At 46.7% G+C, this 19680-nt stretch overlaps 1 protein-coding gene across 1 annotated transcript; it reads left to right on the top strand.

Annotated features, from left to right (window-relative positions):
• The first annotated feature begins 1233 nt into the window (after nucleotides 1–1233).
• Nucleotides 1234–11077, top strand: PARP16 (poly(ADP-ribose) polymerase family member 16). Its single transcript, XM_084640939.1, has 7 exons — nucleotides 1234–1351; nucleotides 3180–3384; nucleotides 5891–6028; nucleotides 7219–7425; nucleotides 8790–8961; nucleotides 9780–9921; nucleotides 10219–11077. Exons 2-7 carry the CDS (start codon nucleotides 3193–3195, stop codon nucleotides 10361–10363), a joined length of 996 nt encoding a protein of 331 aa, XP_084497065.1. The 5' UTR covers nucleotides 1234–1351; nucleotides 3180–3192; the 3' UTR covers nucleotides 10364–11077.
• Nucleotides 11078–19680: the final 8603 nt, after the last annotated feature.

Below are 19680 nucleotides of genomic sequence, written 5' to 3'. Positions count from 1 at the left end.
AGTTGGGGGGGTCAGAAGGAAAGTCGGGGGGAGACAGACAATGGGGGGAGCAGTCGGGGGACAGAAGGACAGTGGGGAGACAATCGGGGGGGACAGTTGGGGGGATCAGAAGGAAAGTCGGGGGGGAGACAGACAATGGGGGAGCAGTCGGGGGGGACAGAAGGACAGTGGGGAGACAGGAGGAAAGTCGGGGGGAGACAATCGGGGGGAACAGTCGGGGGGGTCAGAAGGAAAGTCAGGGGGGAGACAGACAATGGGGGGAGCAGTCGGGGGACAGAAGGACAATGGGGAGACAATCAGGGGGGACAGTCGGGGGATCAGAAGGAAAGTCGGGGGGAGACAGACAATGGGGGGAGCAGTCGGGGGACAGAAGGACAATGGGGAGACAATCAGGGGGGACAGTCGGGGGATCAGAAGGAAAGTCGGGGGGGAGACAGACAATGGGGGGAGCAGTCGGGGGACAGAAGGACAATGGGGAGACAATCGGGGGGGGCAGTCGGGGGATCAGAAGGAAAGTTGGGGGGGAGACAGACAATGGGGGGAGCAGTCGGGGGACAGAAGGACAATGGGGAGACAATCGAGGGGGACAGTCGGGGGATCAGAAGGAAAGTCGGGGGGAGACAGACAATGGGGGGAGAAGTCGGGGGACAGAAGGACAGTGGGGAGACAATCGGGGGGGACAGTCGGGGGGGTCAGAAGGAAAGTCGGGGGGAGACAGACAATGGGGGGAGCAGTCGGGGACAGAAGGACAATGGGGAGACAATCGGGGGGGACAGTCGGGGGATCAGAAGGAAAGTCGGGGGGGAGACAGACAATGGGGGGAGAAGTCGGGGGACAGAAGGACAGTGGGGAGACAAATGGGGGGGACCATCGGGGGGGTCAGAAGGAAAGTCGGGGGGAGACAGACAATGGGGGGAGCAGTCGGGGGACAGAAGGACAGTGGGGAGACAATCGGGGGGGTCAGAAGGAAAGTCGGGGGGAGACAGACAATGGGGGGGCGGGAAAATCGCGGGGGAGACAGACAGTCACGGGCCGTGGTGTCCCAGGGCAGGGGGTTGGCGCTGACGGGGTCCCCCGGCCCCGATCCGGGCCCAGCAGAGACACGGGGGGGGGTCTCTCCCCTTTCCGGAGCCCCGCGGGGACCGGGCGGGCTGCTGCCCCCCCTCGCCCAGGCCGGGGCCGCCAGGGCCGTGTGCGGGAGGGAGGCGCCGTCAGCCGCCGGGGCTGGGCGGGGCCCCGGGAACCAGAGGCAGCCGCAGCTTCCGGCCGGCGAGGCAGGCCGCGGGGCGGGGGAGCCGAGCCGAGCCCGGCCCGGCCCGGCCCGGCCCGGGAGAGCGGGGGGCGCTGCCGGGTGGGTAGCGCGGGGGGCAGCGGGGGCTGGCAGCAATAAGGGGGAGAAGGGACTGGAGGGGGCAGTAGGGGGGAGAGGAGGAGGCCGGAGGGCAACATAGGGGGCAGGCTGGGGGCAGTAGGGGCGAGAGGAGGGTGGCAGTATAGGGGCCGGGGGGGGCAGGCTGGGGGCAGTAGGGGTGAGAGGAGGAGGCCGGAGGGCAGCATAGGGGGCCGGGGGGGGCAGGCTGGGGGCAGTAGGGGTGAGAGGAGGAGGCCGGAGGGCAGCATAGGGGGCCGGGGGGGGGGCAGGCTGGGGGCAGTAGGGGTGAGAGGAGGAGGCCGGAGGGCAGTATAGGGGGCAGGCTGGGGGCAGTAGGGGCAAGAGGAGGAGGCCAGAGGGCAGTATAGGGGGCCGGGGGGGCAGGCTGGGGGCAGTAGGGGTGAGAGGAGGAGGCCGGAGGGCAGTATAGGGGCCGGGGGGGCAGGCTGGGGGCAGTAGGGGTGAGAGGAGGAGGCCGGAGGGCAGTATAGGGGCCGGGGGGGGTAGGCTGGGGGCAGTAGGGGTGAGAGGAGGAGGCCGGAGGGCAGTATGGGGGGCCGGGGGGCAGGCTGGGGGCAGTAGGAGCGAGAGGAGGAGGCCGGAGGGCAGCATAGGGGGCCGGGGGGGGGCAGGCTGGGGGCAGTAGGGGTGAGAGGAGGAGGCCGGAGGGCAGTATAGGGGCCGGGGGGGCAGGCTGGGGGCAGTAGGGGTGAGAGGAGGAGGCCGGAGGGCAGTATGGGGGGCCGGGGGGCAGGCTGGGGGCAGTAGGGGCGAGAGGAGGGTGGCAGTATAGGGGCCGGGGGGGGCAGGCTGGGGGCAGTAGGGGTGAGAGGAGGAGGCCGGAGGGCAGCATAGGGGGCCGGGGGGGCAGGCTGGGGGCAGTAGAGGCGAGAGGAGGAGGCTGGAGGGCAGTATAGGGGGCAGGCTGGGGGCAGTAGGGAAGAGAGGAGGAGGAGGCCGGAGGGCAGTGTCGGGGGCCAGGGAGGCAGGCTGGGGGCAGTAGGAGCGAGAGGAGGAGGCCGGAGGGCAGCATAGGGGGCCGGGGGGGGGCAGGCTGGGGGCAGTAGGGGTGAGAGGAGGAGGCCGGAGGGCAGTATAGGGGCCGGGGGGGCAGGCTGGGGGCAGTAGGGGTGAGAGGAGGAGGCCGGAGGGCAGCATAGGGGGCCGGGGGGGCAGGCTGGGGGCAGTAGAGGCGAGAGGAGGAGGCTGGAGGGCAGTATAGGGGGCAGGCTGGGGGCAGTAGGGAAGAGAGGAGGAGGAGGCTGGAGGGCAGTGTCGGGGGCCAGGGAGGCAGGCTGGGGGCAGTAGGAGCGAGAGGAGGAGGCTGGAGGGCAGCATAGGGGGCCGGGGGGGGGGGCAGGCTGGGGGCAGTAGGGGTGAGAGGAGGAGGCCGGAGGGCAGTATAGGGGCCGGGGGGGAAGGCTGGGGGCAGTAGGGGTGAGAGGAGGAGGCCGGAGGGCAGTATAGGGGCCGGGGGGGCAGGCTGGGGGCAGTAGGGGTGAGAGGAGGAGGCCGGAGAGCAGTATAGGGGCTGGGGGAGCAGGCTGGGGGCAGTAGGGGGGAGAGGAGGAGGCCAGAGGGCAGTGTAGGGGGTGGGCTGGGGGCCCAAGGGCAGTCAGATGGAGGGGAACTGCAGGGCAGGGTACATGTTCTGTAAATCCCTGAGACACAGATGGCAGGGTGTGTGGGTGGGGTGAGGACAGCTGTGGGGTGGCAGATTGGTGTGTCCCCCCCCCTCCTCTCCTGTGAGCATTAGGGAAGGGCTTTAACCTCTGCTGAGCTGCTGCCCTGTGTGTTTCCTGGCCAGACCCCTGGTGGGGATGCTGCCCCACAGGCCCAGCGATGCTGTCCTGAGGGAGAAGATCAAGGAGGCCACCCGCAGGGACATCTTGGCTGCGGATCTGAAGTGCAGCCTCTTTGTCTCTGCTTTACAGAGCTACAAGCGTGATTCCGTCCTGAGACCCTTTCCAGGCCTCTATGCCAATGAGGAGAGCAAAGATTTTGATGCATTGGTGAGTTATCATCCCCTCGAATGGGACAGCTTGGCACCGGGTGAGTGGGGAGGGGAGAGGAAGAGCAGCAGGTATTCCTTCAGAGCACACGTGTAATTAGTTCCACGTAAAAACAAAGCCCAGAACAGATCCTATAAACAAGTCACTCGTTTTCATTACTGATGCACTGAATGCTACTTCGCAGGAGTGTTGTTAGGAGCAATCAGTTAATATCTATAAAGTGCCTCCAAGATGAAATGTGCTAAGTATTATTAACATGATTATCCACTTGAATAGTCCTGACTCCATTTCTGGCACCTCCTGGTTTAAACACACCGGCTGTGCAGGCTTGCCTTACCTTCCCCTTGTTTTCTGGCTGACTGAGGGGTGCAGTGGAGGGTTACCACTTCCACCCAGTGCTTTCCTGCATTGTAAATTTGTCCCCTTGTCCTCTGATTGGGGGTAAGAGTCTGATTCACTCGGAGTTCCCTGCTCAGTGCAGCTACTGCTTCAGGCCCTTAATTCTGGAGCCTGTTCAATGTATCTGGTTTTCTGTACACACCGAGGACATGGACAGATTCCCTGCGGCGGCAAGATATGGCGTGAGCATTAACGGCACATATATTATAAAAACTTGGATCCTCGTTAAGGACAAGTGGCTACCATAATTCTCCGAATCCCCTCACCCAATCTTGATTTTTCTAACTACACATGAGGCTGTTAGGTTGTGCTCTGTATGTATGTGCTTGAACACTGTCCACGAGTGAAAATTGCAAAACAGCTGCCATTATAACATTTTCAGCTACTCATAACTTTCTGAAAAACCCTCCTCTAGGATGGAAACTTTCCAGACGTGGTCCCTGTCCAAAGGTGAATTTCCGTTTTGGTTGGAGGAAAACACCTTTTCAGGCATGTGATGTTGAATAAACAGACAGATGCCATATTGAGCACATAGCCCTCTGCATAAGGGGAAGGAGGGAATCACTGGTTTAATGGTGTCCTTCCAAATAAATGCAGTGTAATTTGTACACAGCTCTGGAAGTTAAAAAAAATAAATTAAAAAAGTAGAAAAGCTGTCATACTACTGCATATATTGTGTTATAACTTGTATATGGGCAAAAGCCTACATAGCTCTTTACAGACAATCATAAAAGTGAGGCCCCGGCCCAACGGTTTATATCTAAGTTGAGTGGAAACTATAAAGCAGGTTTAAAATACATTGTTTTCTCTATAACTAAAGAGTCAAAGCAGCCATGCAAAACTATGTACATTTACTAGCTCAAACAAAATACCTACTCTTGCCCAGTTAATGATAAAAAAAAATGGATATGTTGTCTGCCCAATATAAGTGGGTAAGTAAAATTTTGCAAGTCTGAAATGCAGTAAAATAAATTAAGGAATTGAGATTGAGAAGGTAAATGACAAATGTAGACTTGGAAGCCTCTGAGTCTAAGTTTGAAAGTCTGAAAAGGTTTAACAGGTGAAATAATATCAAAAGCCTTTTATTTTTTTCCCCTGTCTGTTGCTCTCTGGAAAATCCAGTTTGAACCAGTATGTGCAAGCCTCCTTGGGGTGGCATCTCTCTGGAGATGTTTACAACTTAAATGAGTCATCGTGATCACCACCTCACTGTTTTGATTCATGGGGGAGTTGTGGTAACTCTCCCTCCTGGTGTTGCATATAATCCCTGGCCCACAGTCATAGGTATCAACTTCCCCTCTTTTCCGTGGGTCCTCGACCCCCCCCACCCATCCCCACCCCTTCCATGAGGCCCCACCCCTGCCCCCATTCCAACCCCTTCCCCAAGTCCTGGCCCCGTCCCCGCCTCTTCCCCTCAGCACGCCAACGTTCCTGCTCCTCCCCCCCCCCCGTCCCCGAGCTTGCTAACGCTGCCAAACAGCTGTTTGGCGGTGGCCAGGTGGGAAGTGCTGGGAGGTAGGTGGAGGAGAGGGGATGCGGCGCGTTCAGGGGAGGAGGAGGAGGTGGGTTGGGGGGTGAGGAGAGCTTGGCTGCTGGTGGGTGCAGAGCACTCACTAATTTTTCCCCATGGGTGCTCCAGCCCTGGAGCACCCACGGAGTTGGCGCCTATGCCCACAGTGATACATAACTTAATACGGTATGGTTCCCAAAAATATTACATGGGATGGCAATATCTGTCACACTTATACCACTCCAGATATTGCCTCTGTGTTGATGTAGTGACCATATTCAGATGTTTTTGCTCACTGTTCTTATGCATACCCCATGGATGCTGCTGCTGAATATAGATCATAGAATTATAGAAGACCTGTAACTTGCTCAAACATAGTACTCAGTGTTGCATGTCAGAACAAATGACAAATTTCCCCACATAATCTCAGTGTAAGTTTTTCAGAAGTGATTCTTGTAATTAATTGGAAATTGTTTTTCAACTTGTACCCCACAGATCCCCATTAGAGTGAAATATTATTTTCTTACCACTAGAGGTCTCTATTTAATTGTGATGATGAAGAGATGCAAACCACACTAATCATCTTTCTTGTGTTAGCTTGCAGATACAAATGCTTTGCCAAGCTTAAAAGAACTTCCAGAGTCTATTTCAGACACAGATAAAAGGACATGGGATCTGTTTAGCTGGATTTTATCATCTAAATTCTTAACTATACAAAGTACTAAGAAAAAGGAGGTAAGATTTCAAATTCTTATGAAAGTTTCATGACGTGAGTTTTCTATTTAACACAACCATTTGCATGCAGGTGGTTACCTCAACCTGGGATTTAAGGGTTGTTTATTGTAAGGACTGAAAAGTATGTCAAGTGAACCCATTTTCCGGTAGGCATAGATGAATAAAGAGACAGTGTCTTTACCCCAAAGAGATCAAAATCTAAATAGAGAAGGAACAGAAGGAGGAATGTGTGCAGCAAAAGCAAGTGAATGACTGAGTGGTGATTAATCTATTATTTCCTATTAAAACCCCAAAGGTTTGTCTTAGCAAAACCCTTATATTGCTAATATATGGTTAATCACAGTTGACCACTCTATTGAATGTTGTACTCCTACCCTGTGTTCAGATTGTGAGGGCCTCAGGGCAGGGACCATGCCACTTTTTCTATTTAGAAAACACCTCGTGTTGAGAAGGAAGAATGAGCTAGTGGTTCAGATGCAAGCCCAGGAGGCAGGATACGGGGGTTTGTTTCCATGCTCCGCCACAGACTCCACGTATGATCTTGCGTAGGTAACGGTCTCTCTGTGCCTCAGGTTCCAATCTGTAAAATGTGCACTGCCTCACAGGGACGTTGTGAGGATAAATGTGTTAAACATTGTGAGGCACTCAGATACTACAATAATGGAGACTATGTAAGTACCTAAGAGAGTTGTGGATGCTGCTGGAAATGATAAAAATGTCTTAGTTCCACATTTTTTTCTTTCCCCAAGGAACATATCTCATGAATATATCTATATCATAGCCTTGTTGGGATGATGACACCATAAAGATGTCTCTCTTCTTTTCCTCCCTCTCATTGCATCATCCACTTAACTCTGATATCTGAGTCCCATTATTAGGAGAGGAGGTGGGGGGACATTTAACTTTGATATCATAACCTTACCACTCAGTAAAGCTCATGAATATTCATAGAGAAGCAGCAAAGGAGAAGAGGGCAGGAGCATGGAGGAAAAATAAACCCTTACAGTTCCCACAATCCACTTGATCTTCTATGGTACCATTACCAGCTAGCTGCGTATTAATACTGAATTATAAATGTGCATAGGTAAATATATATAGGAACTAGGAAAGGATCTGAGAGACTAAGCAGATTTCCAGTGAACAATCTAGACCTTTTAAAAATAACACTAGGATTCCTTTCTGTTTTTAAGTATGAGAAGATCCAAGAGTTGACAGGAATGTCAAGTGATGCCGTTCCTACTCCTGACTTCCTGTTTGAAATAGTGTATTGTGATCAGATGAATGCCAAATTTGATGAAACCAGGGGAGAAAGGAACCTTATTTATGCATTCCATGGGAGTCGCCTTGAGAACTTCCATTCCATACTGCACAATGGTTTACATTGCCATTTAAATAGGGTAAGGTTTCCAATATTTCTTGCATTAAACACACAGCTTTATCCTTCATTCACAAACTCTGAGGGGTGTTTTAAACACATGTACAAACTTGCGTAGGGATAAAAAAAACGTGATCTGATATCTCATGTTGCTATTTGTTTTCCTTGATGGCAACACTGTTAACTTTGCATATGATTGTACTGGGTTTTATAATTCAGATTGAGCTTAAAAAATGCAGGTGATGTGAAACATAGGCATTAAATTATAGTCGTTTCTCCAATATGCCTGGTTGTAGCCATCCTTCACTTTAAAAATAAAAAGATGAATTTAGTGCCTCTGAAAAATGCTGGCTTATTTGACAGCCCTAGAGATGGAAGATCTCTAGCCTTATACCAAGAGGAACATAGTCAGTGTAGGCGCTCTCTGCCCAGGTCTCAACCTTGGACCACCTCTAAAGGTGAGAAACTATCTGCTAACTGAGAGTCCTTTGCATCTGCCAGGAGATTGCTAACAAGGATGTTATTTGGTCGGGGGGGGAGGGGGGAACGACTTTGTGGATGTCCATACCTATTTGATAGAAGCTAGCTGGGACTGTCACTTCTTTTCATGTAGGTTGTCACATAGCTGCCAGACAGTAAAAACACACAGTCACTACCAACCTGGGTCACGTGTGAAACAGTGATTTTTTTTTTAATTTCATCCCCACATTCTTACTACCTCACTTTCATAAGCACCAAAGTTCACATGAAAACAAAAAGTTAAAAGGCTCACACTTTTAGGGTCACAGAGGGCAAGAAAGAATCTTTACCTTGCCAGGAGGGCACAGGGCATTTTGATTTTTTCCCCCACCCTCATGAGTTATCACATTGACTACAGTGGGAGGCAGCGTGCTAGATTAGATGGGGTGGCAAATCCTATGTTTCTGAACTATTAAAGCAATTGCATTTGGGGAAGAAAAAAAATCACACTTGAAAAGAATTTTTCTCTCTTGCAAAGCAGGTTTCTAAATGTCACTAAGGCCTGGTCCATGCACAGAAGTTGCACTACTTTAAATATACCAGCATAGTTAAAGCTGTACAACCTCCTGAGTGTGGTTTAAAAAGTGTGTATATTGGTCTAGCTTAATCCGTTTAAAAAAAAAAGTCACACCCCTAACTGAAATAGTTACACTGGTACAAAATCTGTCTGTAGTCCAGCGCTAAGGAGTTTAAGAACTGAGACTTCTGAATGTCACTGCTGTGTTTAAGCTCCATAATACTTTTGGAAACAGCGTGCTGGCATTTGGAAAGGAAAGCGCAGTGGTACGCTGTATTATTGTTCTATGTGGACATTCAGAGTGTTTGATCTGATGCAATCTCTCTTGATTTTCCTTTGTGCTATTTCAGACATCCTTGTTTGGTGAAGGTACCTACCTTACCAGTGATCTAAGCCTTGCTCTACTTTATAGCCCTCACGGTCTTGGGTGGCAACACAGTGTTTTGAGCCCTATCCTTAGTTGTGTAGCTGTTTGTGAGATTATCGATCATCCAGATGTAAAATGCCAGGTGAAGAAGAAAGGTGAGTGTATAAAAATAATTACAACTAGAGTGTTTGTTAGTCTATTAATACTCCTCAGGTCTTGGGTTGTGTATACGTGCAGTAATACAGCTAAGAATGTACTCCTGTGTACACTAGTTTCCCTTCTGCAGAAACTGACCGGGGGGCACCTTTTCTGGATGACCCATTAGCAAATCTACAAAAGCTTTCCACAAAAATGGAAACAATAAAACTTGATCATTCTGGTAGTGGGACCCTGCTAGATCAGTATCGAAACCAAAATAACATCCTATTTTGTTTTAATCTAGCGTCAATACGATAACAGAATGTGTTCTGTAATGCAGAGTTATTTCATTTGTTCCAGAAGTGAACCCAAGCCAAGGTATTCCTGTAACAGCAAGATTAATACGCTTTCTGTACTTTTGCATGTTTGACTCATAACAAGGCCCATATTCTAGTAGTCAAATTTCATTTTGCTGTTTTCTTCCCACAGTTCTAGATCCTGTTGTATTATTTCTTGATCCTTTCTGATGTTAGCAACCCCTCAAGCATTGTGCTCTCGGCCTGCCTTCTCCTATCTCTAATGTGCCCCTTCTCCACTCCCAACCCATAGTACCCCCATGCCAGGGATAACCAGCAGGGGCTGGTGTAGCCTTAACACAACTCTGATTCTCCTTTGGGATGCTAAGAGGGACCATTGAAATTTGAGGTAGAGCCGGGAATAACAGCCCTGTTTCCTAACTCCAACTCCTATGCCTTGACCTGTCTTCCTTTACTGTCATACATGTGCTTTTGCTTTCCTTCCCATTCCCAAGAAAACCTCTTTTTGTCCCATACAGATTCAGAAGAAATAGACAGGAAAAGAGCAAGAGTAAAAAACAGCGAAGGGGGTGATGTTCCACAGAAATACTTTGTTGTCACAAACAATCAGCTTTTACGAGTTAAATACTTATTAGTATATTCACAGAAACAACACAGGAGGTAAGAGTTCAACTCACCAGTATGATGAGCATGGTGCAAGTGCGAGATAGACTGATCTTATTTGTACAGCATTCTCTCTCTCAAAATCCAAAAATACAAAAGCAAGACATGGTTCCACTTACAGGAAGCAAAAAGGGATCCCAAAGCAAATAAAGGAGCAAATGCAGTAGCTAGGAAAATCTTTATCAAAGCTTGCAAGATCATTTAAAAATAATAAAACATAATAAATGTGTCTTAATGTGACAAGATTATATTTGATGTAATTCATGCTTTTTATGCATTTTTTTCCCTCCACAGGCCTTCTAGTCAGTCATCTTGGTTTTCCAATCATCGTTTTGCTATAATGATGATGATGTATCTACTACTGCTAATTGTTATAGGTGCCAGCAACTCACCGGCCTTCCTCTACTACTGGAATAGAATGTTTGACTCAGAAGGATGAGCAAGCTGGTTTATATGCTGTTATGTTCACCATGTGCCTTAATGATAGGAGATCTACAACCTACTGCATCTGTACCAGCTCTCTGGAAATGGGGTCTCGAGCATTTGGTTATATTCCAGTTGCATTACCTTCATGGCCCCCTTTCCATTTTTTCTTGTTTTAAGTCGTTTTCTTTCTTTGAGTAATGAGGGAGCCTGATCGGCTGAAAAGGGAGCTGCCATTCTTGCCCTAGGGATGCTGAAGTAGAATGTGAACAGTTCTGTACACACATTTTAGTCAACGGTCCAAAAAAACCTTTATTTACAATTAATTAAAACTTTGGTGTGGAAACTATTGGGCCGTAGGTGCTGGAACTGGGGGTGCAGCTGCACCCCCTGGCTTGAAGGGGTTTCTGTCATACACAGGGTGCACAGTTTGGTTCAGTTTCTCTCAGCACCCCTGTATTGGGGGTGTTTATTCTCTGCCAGATTAAACCAGCAATATTTATTTATAACGCTATTGGAAAGGAGGAATTCTCTTTACCTCACACAAAGGTAAACCTGCAGTAGGTTTTATTGCTTTGACTTGAGAAACCCTGTGTCTTTACTGAAGAGGAAAAGTGCTTTCTCATATGATAAAGCAGGATCATCTTAATTACAATTTTGACGGGATTATATTTAGGCACAATGATTGTAACAAAACATTATAAATAAAACAGTAACCAAATCGGAAGGATCTGAACGTTCTTGTGTGTTTTTGAAAATAAAATCACTGGATAAAGAATTAATACTGAATTTTAGAGCACCGTAGGTGATGATGAGAGGAATACGTCTTAAGTACAGTACAATGGGCCAGATCCTCAGCTAGGTTCAGAGAGCATTCAGTGCACGTCTGGGGAAGAGGGGTGTAAGATCAAAGTTCACCTTGGCCCTCCCCCACTAAGGGGCACACTATATGCAGGGCTGGTCCCTATGTCTAACAGGCTCAAATGGGAGCTCAGGATCAGGGCTGGGCAGGGGCTTCCCATCAAGAAGGAAGGGGAAGGTCTATGCCGCTGGCAGATCTCCTGGTCTGGGAACACTGTTTTCACAGCCAATGGTGCAGTGCAAGGTGGTCACAGGATGCTCCAGCATGTGGCTCTGTGTTTGTACACATGTCCCGTCTCTTTTTCTGCATTTGTGACCTGATAACTGCAGTAGGAATATATCAAATATTTCCTAAAACAGTGTTTTAGAAATAAAATATTTTGAGAGCAGGATTTATTTTGTTTCCGAGGTCAGAGAGTGATGTCAGCTTAGTATATACTGCATTTAGGTTTTCACTTGATAACTGACCTTTTTACGTGTGTCTGTAAGATGTACTGTCTACATAAAGTTATCAGAAGGAGATTGGTTTTTCCTCTTTCAGAATTACATTATCTGTGTTAGGTAGGCTTCATGCCAATATGTAAGTAGCCGTGTTTTACTTTTGTTTTGTTTTGTAAATCAAATTACACTAAGAACCCCTCATTTATCATTTAGAATTGTTTGACAATGTATAGGTTTGTGAGAGTTCTGTGTAGAGCACACTTAGAGACTTGGAACTTTTAAAGAGATTTGAAAATCACTTCCCTGTCTGAATGTTTTATCTGTACTATAGTTATAAAACCACCTAACAGTATAAAAACTGAAAAAGCTAGCAAAAAGAATTTCTGTTGTTAGTTTGTTGTGCATATGGGGATAACTTTGCATAGGGTCAGATTCACTATTTCTCCTTTTATGGAACAGCAAGGCAGCAGAAGAACCCCACATAAAACTGCCTTAATACAAATATTTGTAAAAGCTTCAGGACACATTTTAAGATTGTGCTCTCAGAAACTGGCAGGTTTTTTAAATAAGTCAACTTTAAATAATTGAAATTGAGACAGTCCCTTTAAACTCTGGGGGCTTTTAGCACTCATTTTGAGCACAATAAAACTTTAATTTTGTGAAGATGTGAGTATGGGTGACTTTGACCAGTCTTGATGTTAATCTCGGATTTAAGTACAGTGATGTGGTGCAAGCAGGAGAGTTCCACATTTATAAAGCGGTACATTTTGTGTTGTAAACGTTAGTTATGTTTTGAGACAGCCAGGGTTCAACAAAGAAGATCTACACCCTATGAAAGTAGATTCAGCAGCAAACTAGCCAAGGTTGTGAACAAAGTGTCAGGAAGGAATGAACTATTTCAGACAGAACTATTTTAATTAAGCTTTGGGGTTGGCTGACTTATTTTTAAAGGCATTAAGAGACAAAATATTTTATGAAAGGTGTATTTTCTCACCTTTGAGATTTTGAATTATATAAATTCAACTTTACATTTTTAATAGAAGCATCCATTCTAGGAGCTAAAAGTTCGTCATGACTTATGGTAAAGTAGCCTCACGGGTGTCAGATAGGGAAGTAGCATGTCCATTTCACAGACGGGAAACTGAAGCAGAGCCACTAAGTAAGGTGCAAGGGAAATGGTGATCAGGGCATTTTACAGTGAAAGTGGATGGTTTTAGAAGATTTAAAATGGCAAAGGAAGCCACCTTCAGGAGAGGTTAAATGACTTGCTTATTAGGGTGAGGAAAGAGCGGTTTTAAAAAGTTGTGCGTGTTTAAAGGTGATCACATTGGAAAAAAAATCACAATTGCAAAATTTGATAACAGCTCCTGTGTGAAATCTGTTATTAGCCAAACTGTAAGGAAATGGTGTGTACTCCCTGAAGCCATAGTGGAGTGTCTTTTAAGATGCATGAAGACCATGATTATCCTCTAGGCTTCTGATTATCCTTCATCTGAGGATTTCAAAATGGTGGGCAAGTATTAAATCCCTTTTCCTGATGGTTAAATTTAGGGACAAAGTAGTGACTTGACTGAGAATATACAGCAAGTCTGTGATGTAGCTGGGAATAAAACCCACCAGACTTGACTAGAGGCCCCTGCTGTAACCACATTAGAAGTTTAACGTCTGTGGATGGCTGAATTGCTGGCAAAACAGATTAGATGAATGGCAGAGAGATCCAAGGCAAAAGCTAGAAGTTAGATGCATGCATCTGCTCGAGACTGCAATCTGACCCTTAATACTATGCTTGATCAATGCAGCTTTTCATTGAACAATGAACCCTACCGAAAGGTCTCGCTGCATATTTCTGGCAAACGAGATGAGGGTTACTACCTCACTGATTAAGTGTGTCAAAATACCTTTTCCCTAGATGTTATTCTGTCACCTAATTGCCAGAAATAATGACTTGGTAATCAGGTTTTCTAACTCAAGCCCTCAAAATTAGGCCTAAACCATGTCAACACTGGCTGTGCTATTGTGGTGACATCACTATCAATTCTCACTCACTGCACCTAGAAGCATTTATTCCGGTGAATTTCTCTGTCAGAACGCCTTTATTTATGCCCTGTGCAGCTTGCAAAACAAGAACATTATCATCTAATGCCACATTGCCTTTCACAGTCCATTAATACTGCCCAGCTTTACAGCATATCCTATGCCCAAGTAACATGGGCACTAATCATAGAGCTGATTTGAAATTAAAATACTTCTCAATTAACACTTTATTGTTCCATGGAGCGGAGGACAGAAGCCTCTCGATCTCTCTCTTTAAGGCAGCTTACCCTTTGGTTCTCCATTACAGGAATTAGGCTTATACGGGGATCTCAGGCCATTTCTGAAAGCATTGGTGTGTGGTTTTGGTGCACGTCAATGTGTGCTTGCGTGTGTATATTAGTGCCATAGGTGTGCACAGTGACTGCAAGCTATTTAGAGTATAACTAGCAGGGTGGCTGTGGCCGTGCCAAGTACGTACCCACCGGGTTCAGGCAGGTTTGTACTCGGCCCGCCAAAGCAGTATCCGTACTGCCCGGGTCACTGTAGCGACATCGCCATTTCTGCTCATGCTAGCAGTCATCGAGCTGGCGTGAGTATACGCACCCGAGCTGGGAACTGCACCCCGAGCTCGCAGGGCAGAGGTCTAAGAGGCAGGAGTGGATACAGCGCTAGCCCCTCGGTGTTTGCAGTGGCTACAGCTAGAACGACTGGGGGACCAGCTGGGTCTTCAAGAGCCCTTGGAAGGAGGAGAGGGAGGTCGTGTGACACATACTAACGTGGGAGGTTGTTCCAGGAGAAGGAGCAGGCACAAAATTGGGGGGTTGGGGGGAAGCAATTAATTAAGACAGAAGGAGCAGCTGGGAAGAAAGACAGGAATTTTTGAGACTTTGTCGCTTAGAACAACTGGTTCTCTAAGAGCCAGGCGCCTGTTGCCCAGAACTGCCACTACAAACAGCGGAAGTTTTGTGTGGGGAAAGGAGCAAATATCTCATTCTGTTATCAGTTGTTAAGCAGGTCTCCCAACAGACTACAGCCATGCTTTTTGGGTCCCGGAGGAAGGATGGTCCAGTGGTCAGGGCCATAGCCTGGTACTTAGGAGCTCAGGGTTCAGTTCCCTCCTCTGTTACAGCCTTCCTGTGTGACCTTGGACAAGTCACCTGGCCTTTCTACGCCTCAGTTCCCTATCTGTGACCTACCTTGCGGGTCCGTGAGGGTAAATACCTTAAAGATTGTGAGTTGTTCAGATACGATGATAACAGGATTCAGATAATGCATTTATCAGCTGATAATGGATTCTGTACTCAGGGCCACATCCTGCCACTATTTGGAATCCGTGTGGAGGACTGGTTACTACGTGTATTTCCCAATGCTGGCAAGATGCATTCACTTGAATTACTCTGTGGTAGAAAACACAAAGTTGTGCCAAGCAATTCCCACAGGTATTTTTATTACTTAATGTGAACCAAAGATTAGCCTATTAAACAGTTTACATCTTCAAAGCACCAGGCAAAGTGCTCGAAAAGTACTGAGTGCTTTACTTCATGGGAAGCTAGTGTAATTTTGCCTGCACAAAAAGTCTGAATAAAACTGAGTAAGCAGCTCAGGATTAGGCCCCAAAGCTGCAAAATGTCTAGATCCCTCTGCTCATCAAAATAGTCAGCACAGCAATGTGACGAATAGTGAGAATGTGCTGCTCAGACACAGACATCTGTCAAACGCCTTTTAATGAATTGAAAAATATTTTATTTAAGTGAAACCAATCTTTTAAGTTACTTGTCTGATATTTTATTTTTGTTTGCTTTATCGTAACAAAGAAACTGGGTCTCTCTCTGCTCCGGTTTGGCCCAAGTCCAGTGGAATTTTAATAAAATGGCCCCCGGTGGCCTCCAGGTTTTGCAATAAGGGGCTAGTGCATGGGCATCTGAAAGTGAAACATACTAGAAATAAAACTGAAGCTGACTGGTCTCTGTTCCTTGCCCAAGCTGCGAGAAATGCAAACAGAGTCTACAAAAGTCACTTATTTTTAAAATTTCCATTTTAACAAATTAAGATATTGAGAGAGAATTTTCTCAACGCTTATCTACTTTTAACATCTCCTTGAAGCGAGATTTCCAGTAGCCTCCCTCAAAGGAGCTGGAAAGAACAAGCTTCAGAAATTCAAGGGAAAAAATGTACTGTTTAGTTTTGCAGAGTTAAGAAATTGTAGTGGGAAAGGCTGATGGCCGGTGATCATGCATTTCATGGTTAGAATTTTATTTTTATAGAAGCAAGAGTAATAACCTTTAGATGAGACATTAAGCATTGGAAATATCGGTTAGGCTGAAGATTGTAGCTGTAAGTCACCAAAAATAAAACAAAGAAATACAAATAGAAATCTCCATTTAACAACAGGCTCTATGTGTATGTTACTCTTTAAAGATCCCATTCTGAGTATTGCCAACCGCAAGCATTCAAAAATCATGACTCAGGCCTCTCCAAAATCATGAGATTGGCTTAACAACAATAAATGTTTTTCTGTTTGCTTTCTGAGCCTTTAGGCTGCCCTCACTTGATATTTCAAGCTGTTTGTCACAACCCGGAAGGCTAGAAACTTACTTTCATTTCAAACGAGAGCGGAGAGTCTCATGCAATCTCTGGATTCCAGCATCTGGGGAAACACCAGGTATAAACAAGACTGAATCCCTCAAACACTACTAAGTAAAGTGCTCACCCCTGGAGCAGCAGGCCTGGTGCTATAGGGAGACAGCAGAAGTGTTGTGTCAGCCATGTGAGTTGGTATTTGCTCGGTAACACCTCTGCTCTCTGGCGTCTAGTGATGCTACTCTACAAACTCAGCTGCTCCTTCCCCTAACCACCAGCTCTGCTCCTTAGTGCCCCAAATGCCTCCTCCTTGCTCTTCTGTGTCTGGGAATCAGAGTCTGCCCCCTAACCACCATCTCCACCTTCTGCAACCTCCAAGCACCTTGATCCCCAGATTCTCCCTAATGTCTGCAGACCTCGCCCTGCTGTTTAGCAGTTCCTCCTGTCCCAGCCAGGGGAATTCACTCACTTCTGATTCCACTCAGCTGCCTTTGCCCCCCTCCCTGCTCGTCAGGAGTCTCCATCTCCATCCATTTGGCCTTTAAGACTTGGTCAGTTAGCACTGCAAAGAACACGCTTCAGTCCACTGGTGGTTTGCAAACTATCCTTAAATTAGTGAGGTGTGTGAGATGGGGCCTGGAGTGGCATTGTTCTGCTTGCTGATCTGGCCTTCGTTCAGCAAAATATCAAAGCGTGTGCTTATGTCCCATTGCAGACAACGGTAACGCAACCACCTCCAGTGCATCAGTTGCAAGGGGACTTAAGCACATGCTTAAAAATGTTTAGCAGCATAGGAATGGAATTATTCATGTGCTTAAAGTTAGGCAGGTGCTTTAGTGAGTTTCTTGTCTAAGGCCTGGACGGAAAGGTCAAAAATGAGAGTGATTCCAAGATGGCAGCACAAATGCTTACAGGGGCAACACACACATGAGTATTTGCAGGACTCATTTTCTACCAATGTTCATGTAAATGGCACATAAACCCTGGTGCGAAGGGTGGTGTCAAAGTGATTGGAAACAGTAATAAAGCAATTGGCTAAGGAGCAGTTCTGCAGAAAATGACCTGGGGATTATAGTGGATGAGAAGCTAGATATGAGTCAGCAGTGTGCCCTTGTTGCCAAGAAGGTTAATGGCCTATTGGGCTGTATTAGTAGGAGCATTGCCAGCAGATCAAGGGAAGTGATTATTCCCCTCTATTCGGCACTGGTGAGACCACACCTGGAGTATTGTGTCCAGTTTTGGTCCCCCCACTACAGAAAGGATGTGGACAAATTGGAGAGAGTCCAGCGGAGGGCAATGAAAATGATTAGGGGGCTGGAGCACATGTCTTACGAGGAGAGGCTGAGGGAACTGGGGTTATTTAGTCTGCAGAAGAGAAGAGTGGGGGGGGATTTGACAGCAGCCTTCAACTACCTGAAGGGGGGTTCCAAAGGGGATGGAGCTGGGCTGTTCTCAGTGGTGGCAGATGTCAGAACAAGGAGCAATGGCCACAAGTTGCAGTGGGGGAGGTCTAGGTTGGATATCAGGAAACACTATTTCACTAGGAGGGTGGTGAAGCACTGGAATGGGTTCCCTAGGGAGGTGGTGGAATCTCCATCCTTAGAGGTTTTTAAGACCCTGCTTGAAAAAGCCCTGGGATGATTTAGTTGGTGTTGGTCCTGCTTTGAGCAGGCGGTTGGACTAGATGACCTCCTGAGATCTCTTCCAACCCTAATAGTCTATGATTCTAATTGGTGGGCTTTATTTTAAAAAAAGTTCGTATTACACGTGCTCGTTTGAAGGTCTATTTAAGACAAACATCCCCAAACAAAATCTTTAGCTTTAGCAAGCTAAGGCAAAGCTGACAAGTTTTAGGCTCTGATCTACCAGATTGTTTATGGAGAATTGAACGAGATGGTTCAAGAAACACCTTAGAAAAAAAATCACAAAATAGAGATCTGGCATGGAGTATTTTTAAAAACACGTTGTCACTTTTAAATACCAGTCTTAAAATAATTGTGGTGACTCACAGAAAGATTGCCAGTGGAAAACAAAATAAACTAAAACCATTTCCTTTCGGCCTCTTTCCAGTTGACTGACGCAAATGCTAAGGTGAACTAAAAAAGAGTAATAGGATTTTTTAATGAGTGTCTGGCAATCTAAACAGTTAGATGTAATCATATTTGTTACATTAAAGTGAATTTAATTCTAAGGAGAGCACTAGACTTATATTAAAAGGAGTCAGTAGATATCCCCAGAAAATTGGATTTGGTTCTATGGCTTATCATCGATATTACATTGTTCCATGAGGCTGTATTTTATCAAATGAGTGAAAACGTTTCAGTAAACTTTGAATTTTCATCGTTTCAGTTAACTGTGTAGCTCTATCATCACTCACAAGGATTAGATGAAATACTGTCATCAGAAAAGTTATTTTGTCTCATTTTAATTGTTTGTACTTAATGAGCCAGGTTCACGCAGGATGTGGTGTATCCAACAGGGGCATTTGATCCCATGCTTGTTAAATATAATTGCCACTAGATTTTCTTACTACTTAGCAGATAATTAATGGGTAGGTAGGATCTAAAAGCAACAATTGAATGAGATGCTTAGCTTCCTAGGAAAATGGGAGTTTCCATGTCCTACTAAGATATCATGCCATGTAAGTGGCATGTAATACCGTGACTGCTTCCTCCTTGTTTGTCACATTTGGGGGACATGGCAAAGTTCTCTGTTCCTAAAGGGAATTATTATAGATCCCAGGCTTTGCTGCTTTTGTAAAGGGGTGAAAATAACTGACAAGGAAATCTCAGCAGCCACCGGCATCTAAGACCATAGCTTGCAGCTTTCCTGTATAGCCTTTCATAAAGGACTCTGGAACAAACCGAGATCTCTCTCTGATCGCAGTAAAATAAAAGAATGCAATGACCACCACCCTGTAGCTGAAGTACCACATTTGTGTTAATGGGGCTTGTGCTGAGAAATATAGTCTTATGTGAATCCATAGGACTAATCCAGCTAACATTTCAGATACCAGCTGGAATTGGGCAGCAGCCTATTACAGTGAATTGGCCCTCAGTTATAGTGCAATTGATGGAGTGAACTGTACGATCCAAGATGGTATCTTACTACAGCTACTAATTAGACTTTCCTTCAATAGAGGCACATTAGGATTGGGATTTCACTACTGGTAGCAGGAAGCAGAGGCGTTCTGGTCTGGATCTGGTTTTGCTTAGGGCCCAGGTTAGAAAATGAAGCAGGGTCAGGGCACGGGGGTCACACTGAATGGTGCTAAAAGCTCCTGAGCTGTTCTCAAACACAACATCCACATCAGTTCAGGCGACGGCCCCAGAACCAGAAATGCAGGGGCCGTTTCAGACCCAAGTACAAGAAGCCAAACACTAACCCAGAATTCACAGGGGGATGGATTTGAGGTTC

This window comes from Lepidochelys olivacea, assembly GCF_965140295.1.
Source record: "Lepidochelys olivacea isolate rLepOli2 genome assembly, chromosome: 10".
In the NCBI taxonomy this organism is placed as follows: domain Eukaryota; kingdom Metazoa; phylum Chordata; order Testudines; family Cheloniidae; genus Lepidochelys; species Lepidochelys olivacea.
The sequence above is the reverse complement of the archived record's forward strand: the minus strand, read 5'-3'. Positions and strand labels throughout refer to the sequence as shown.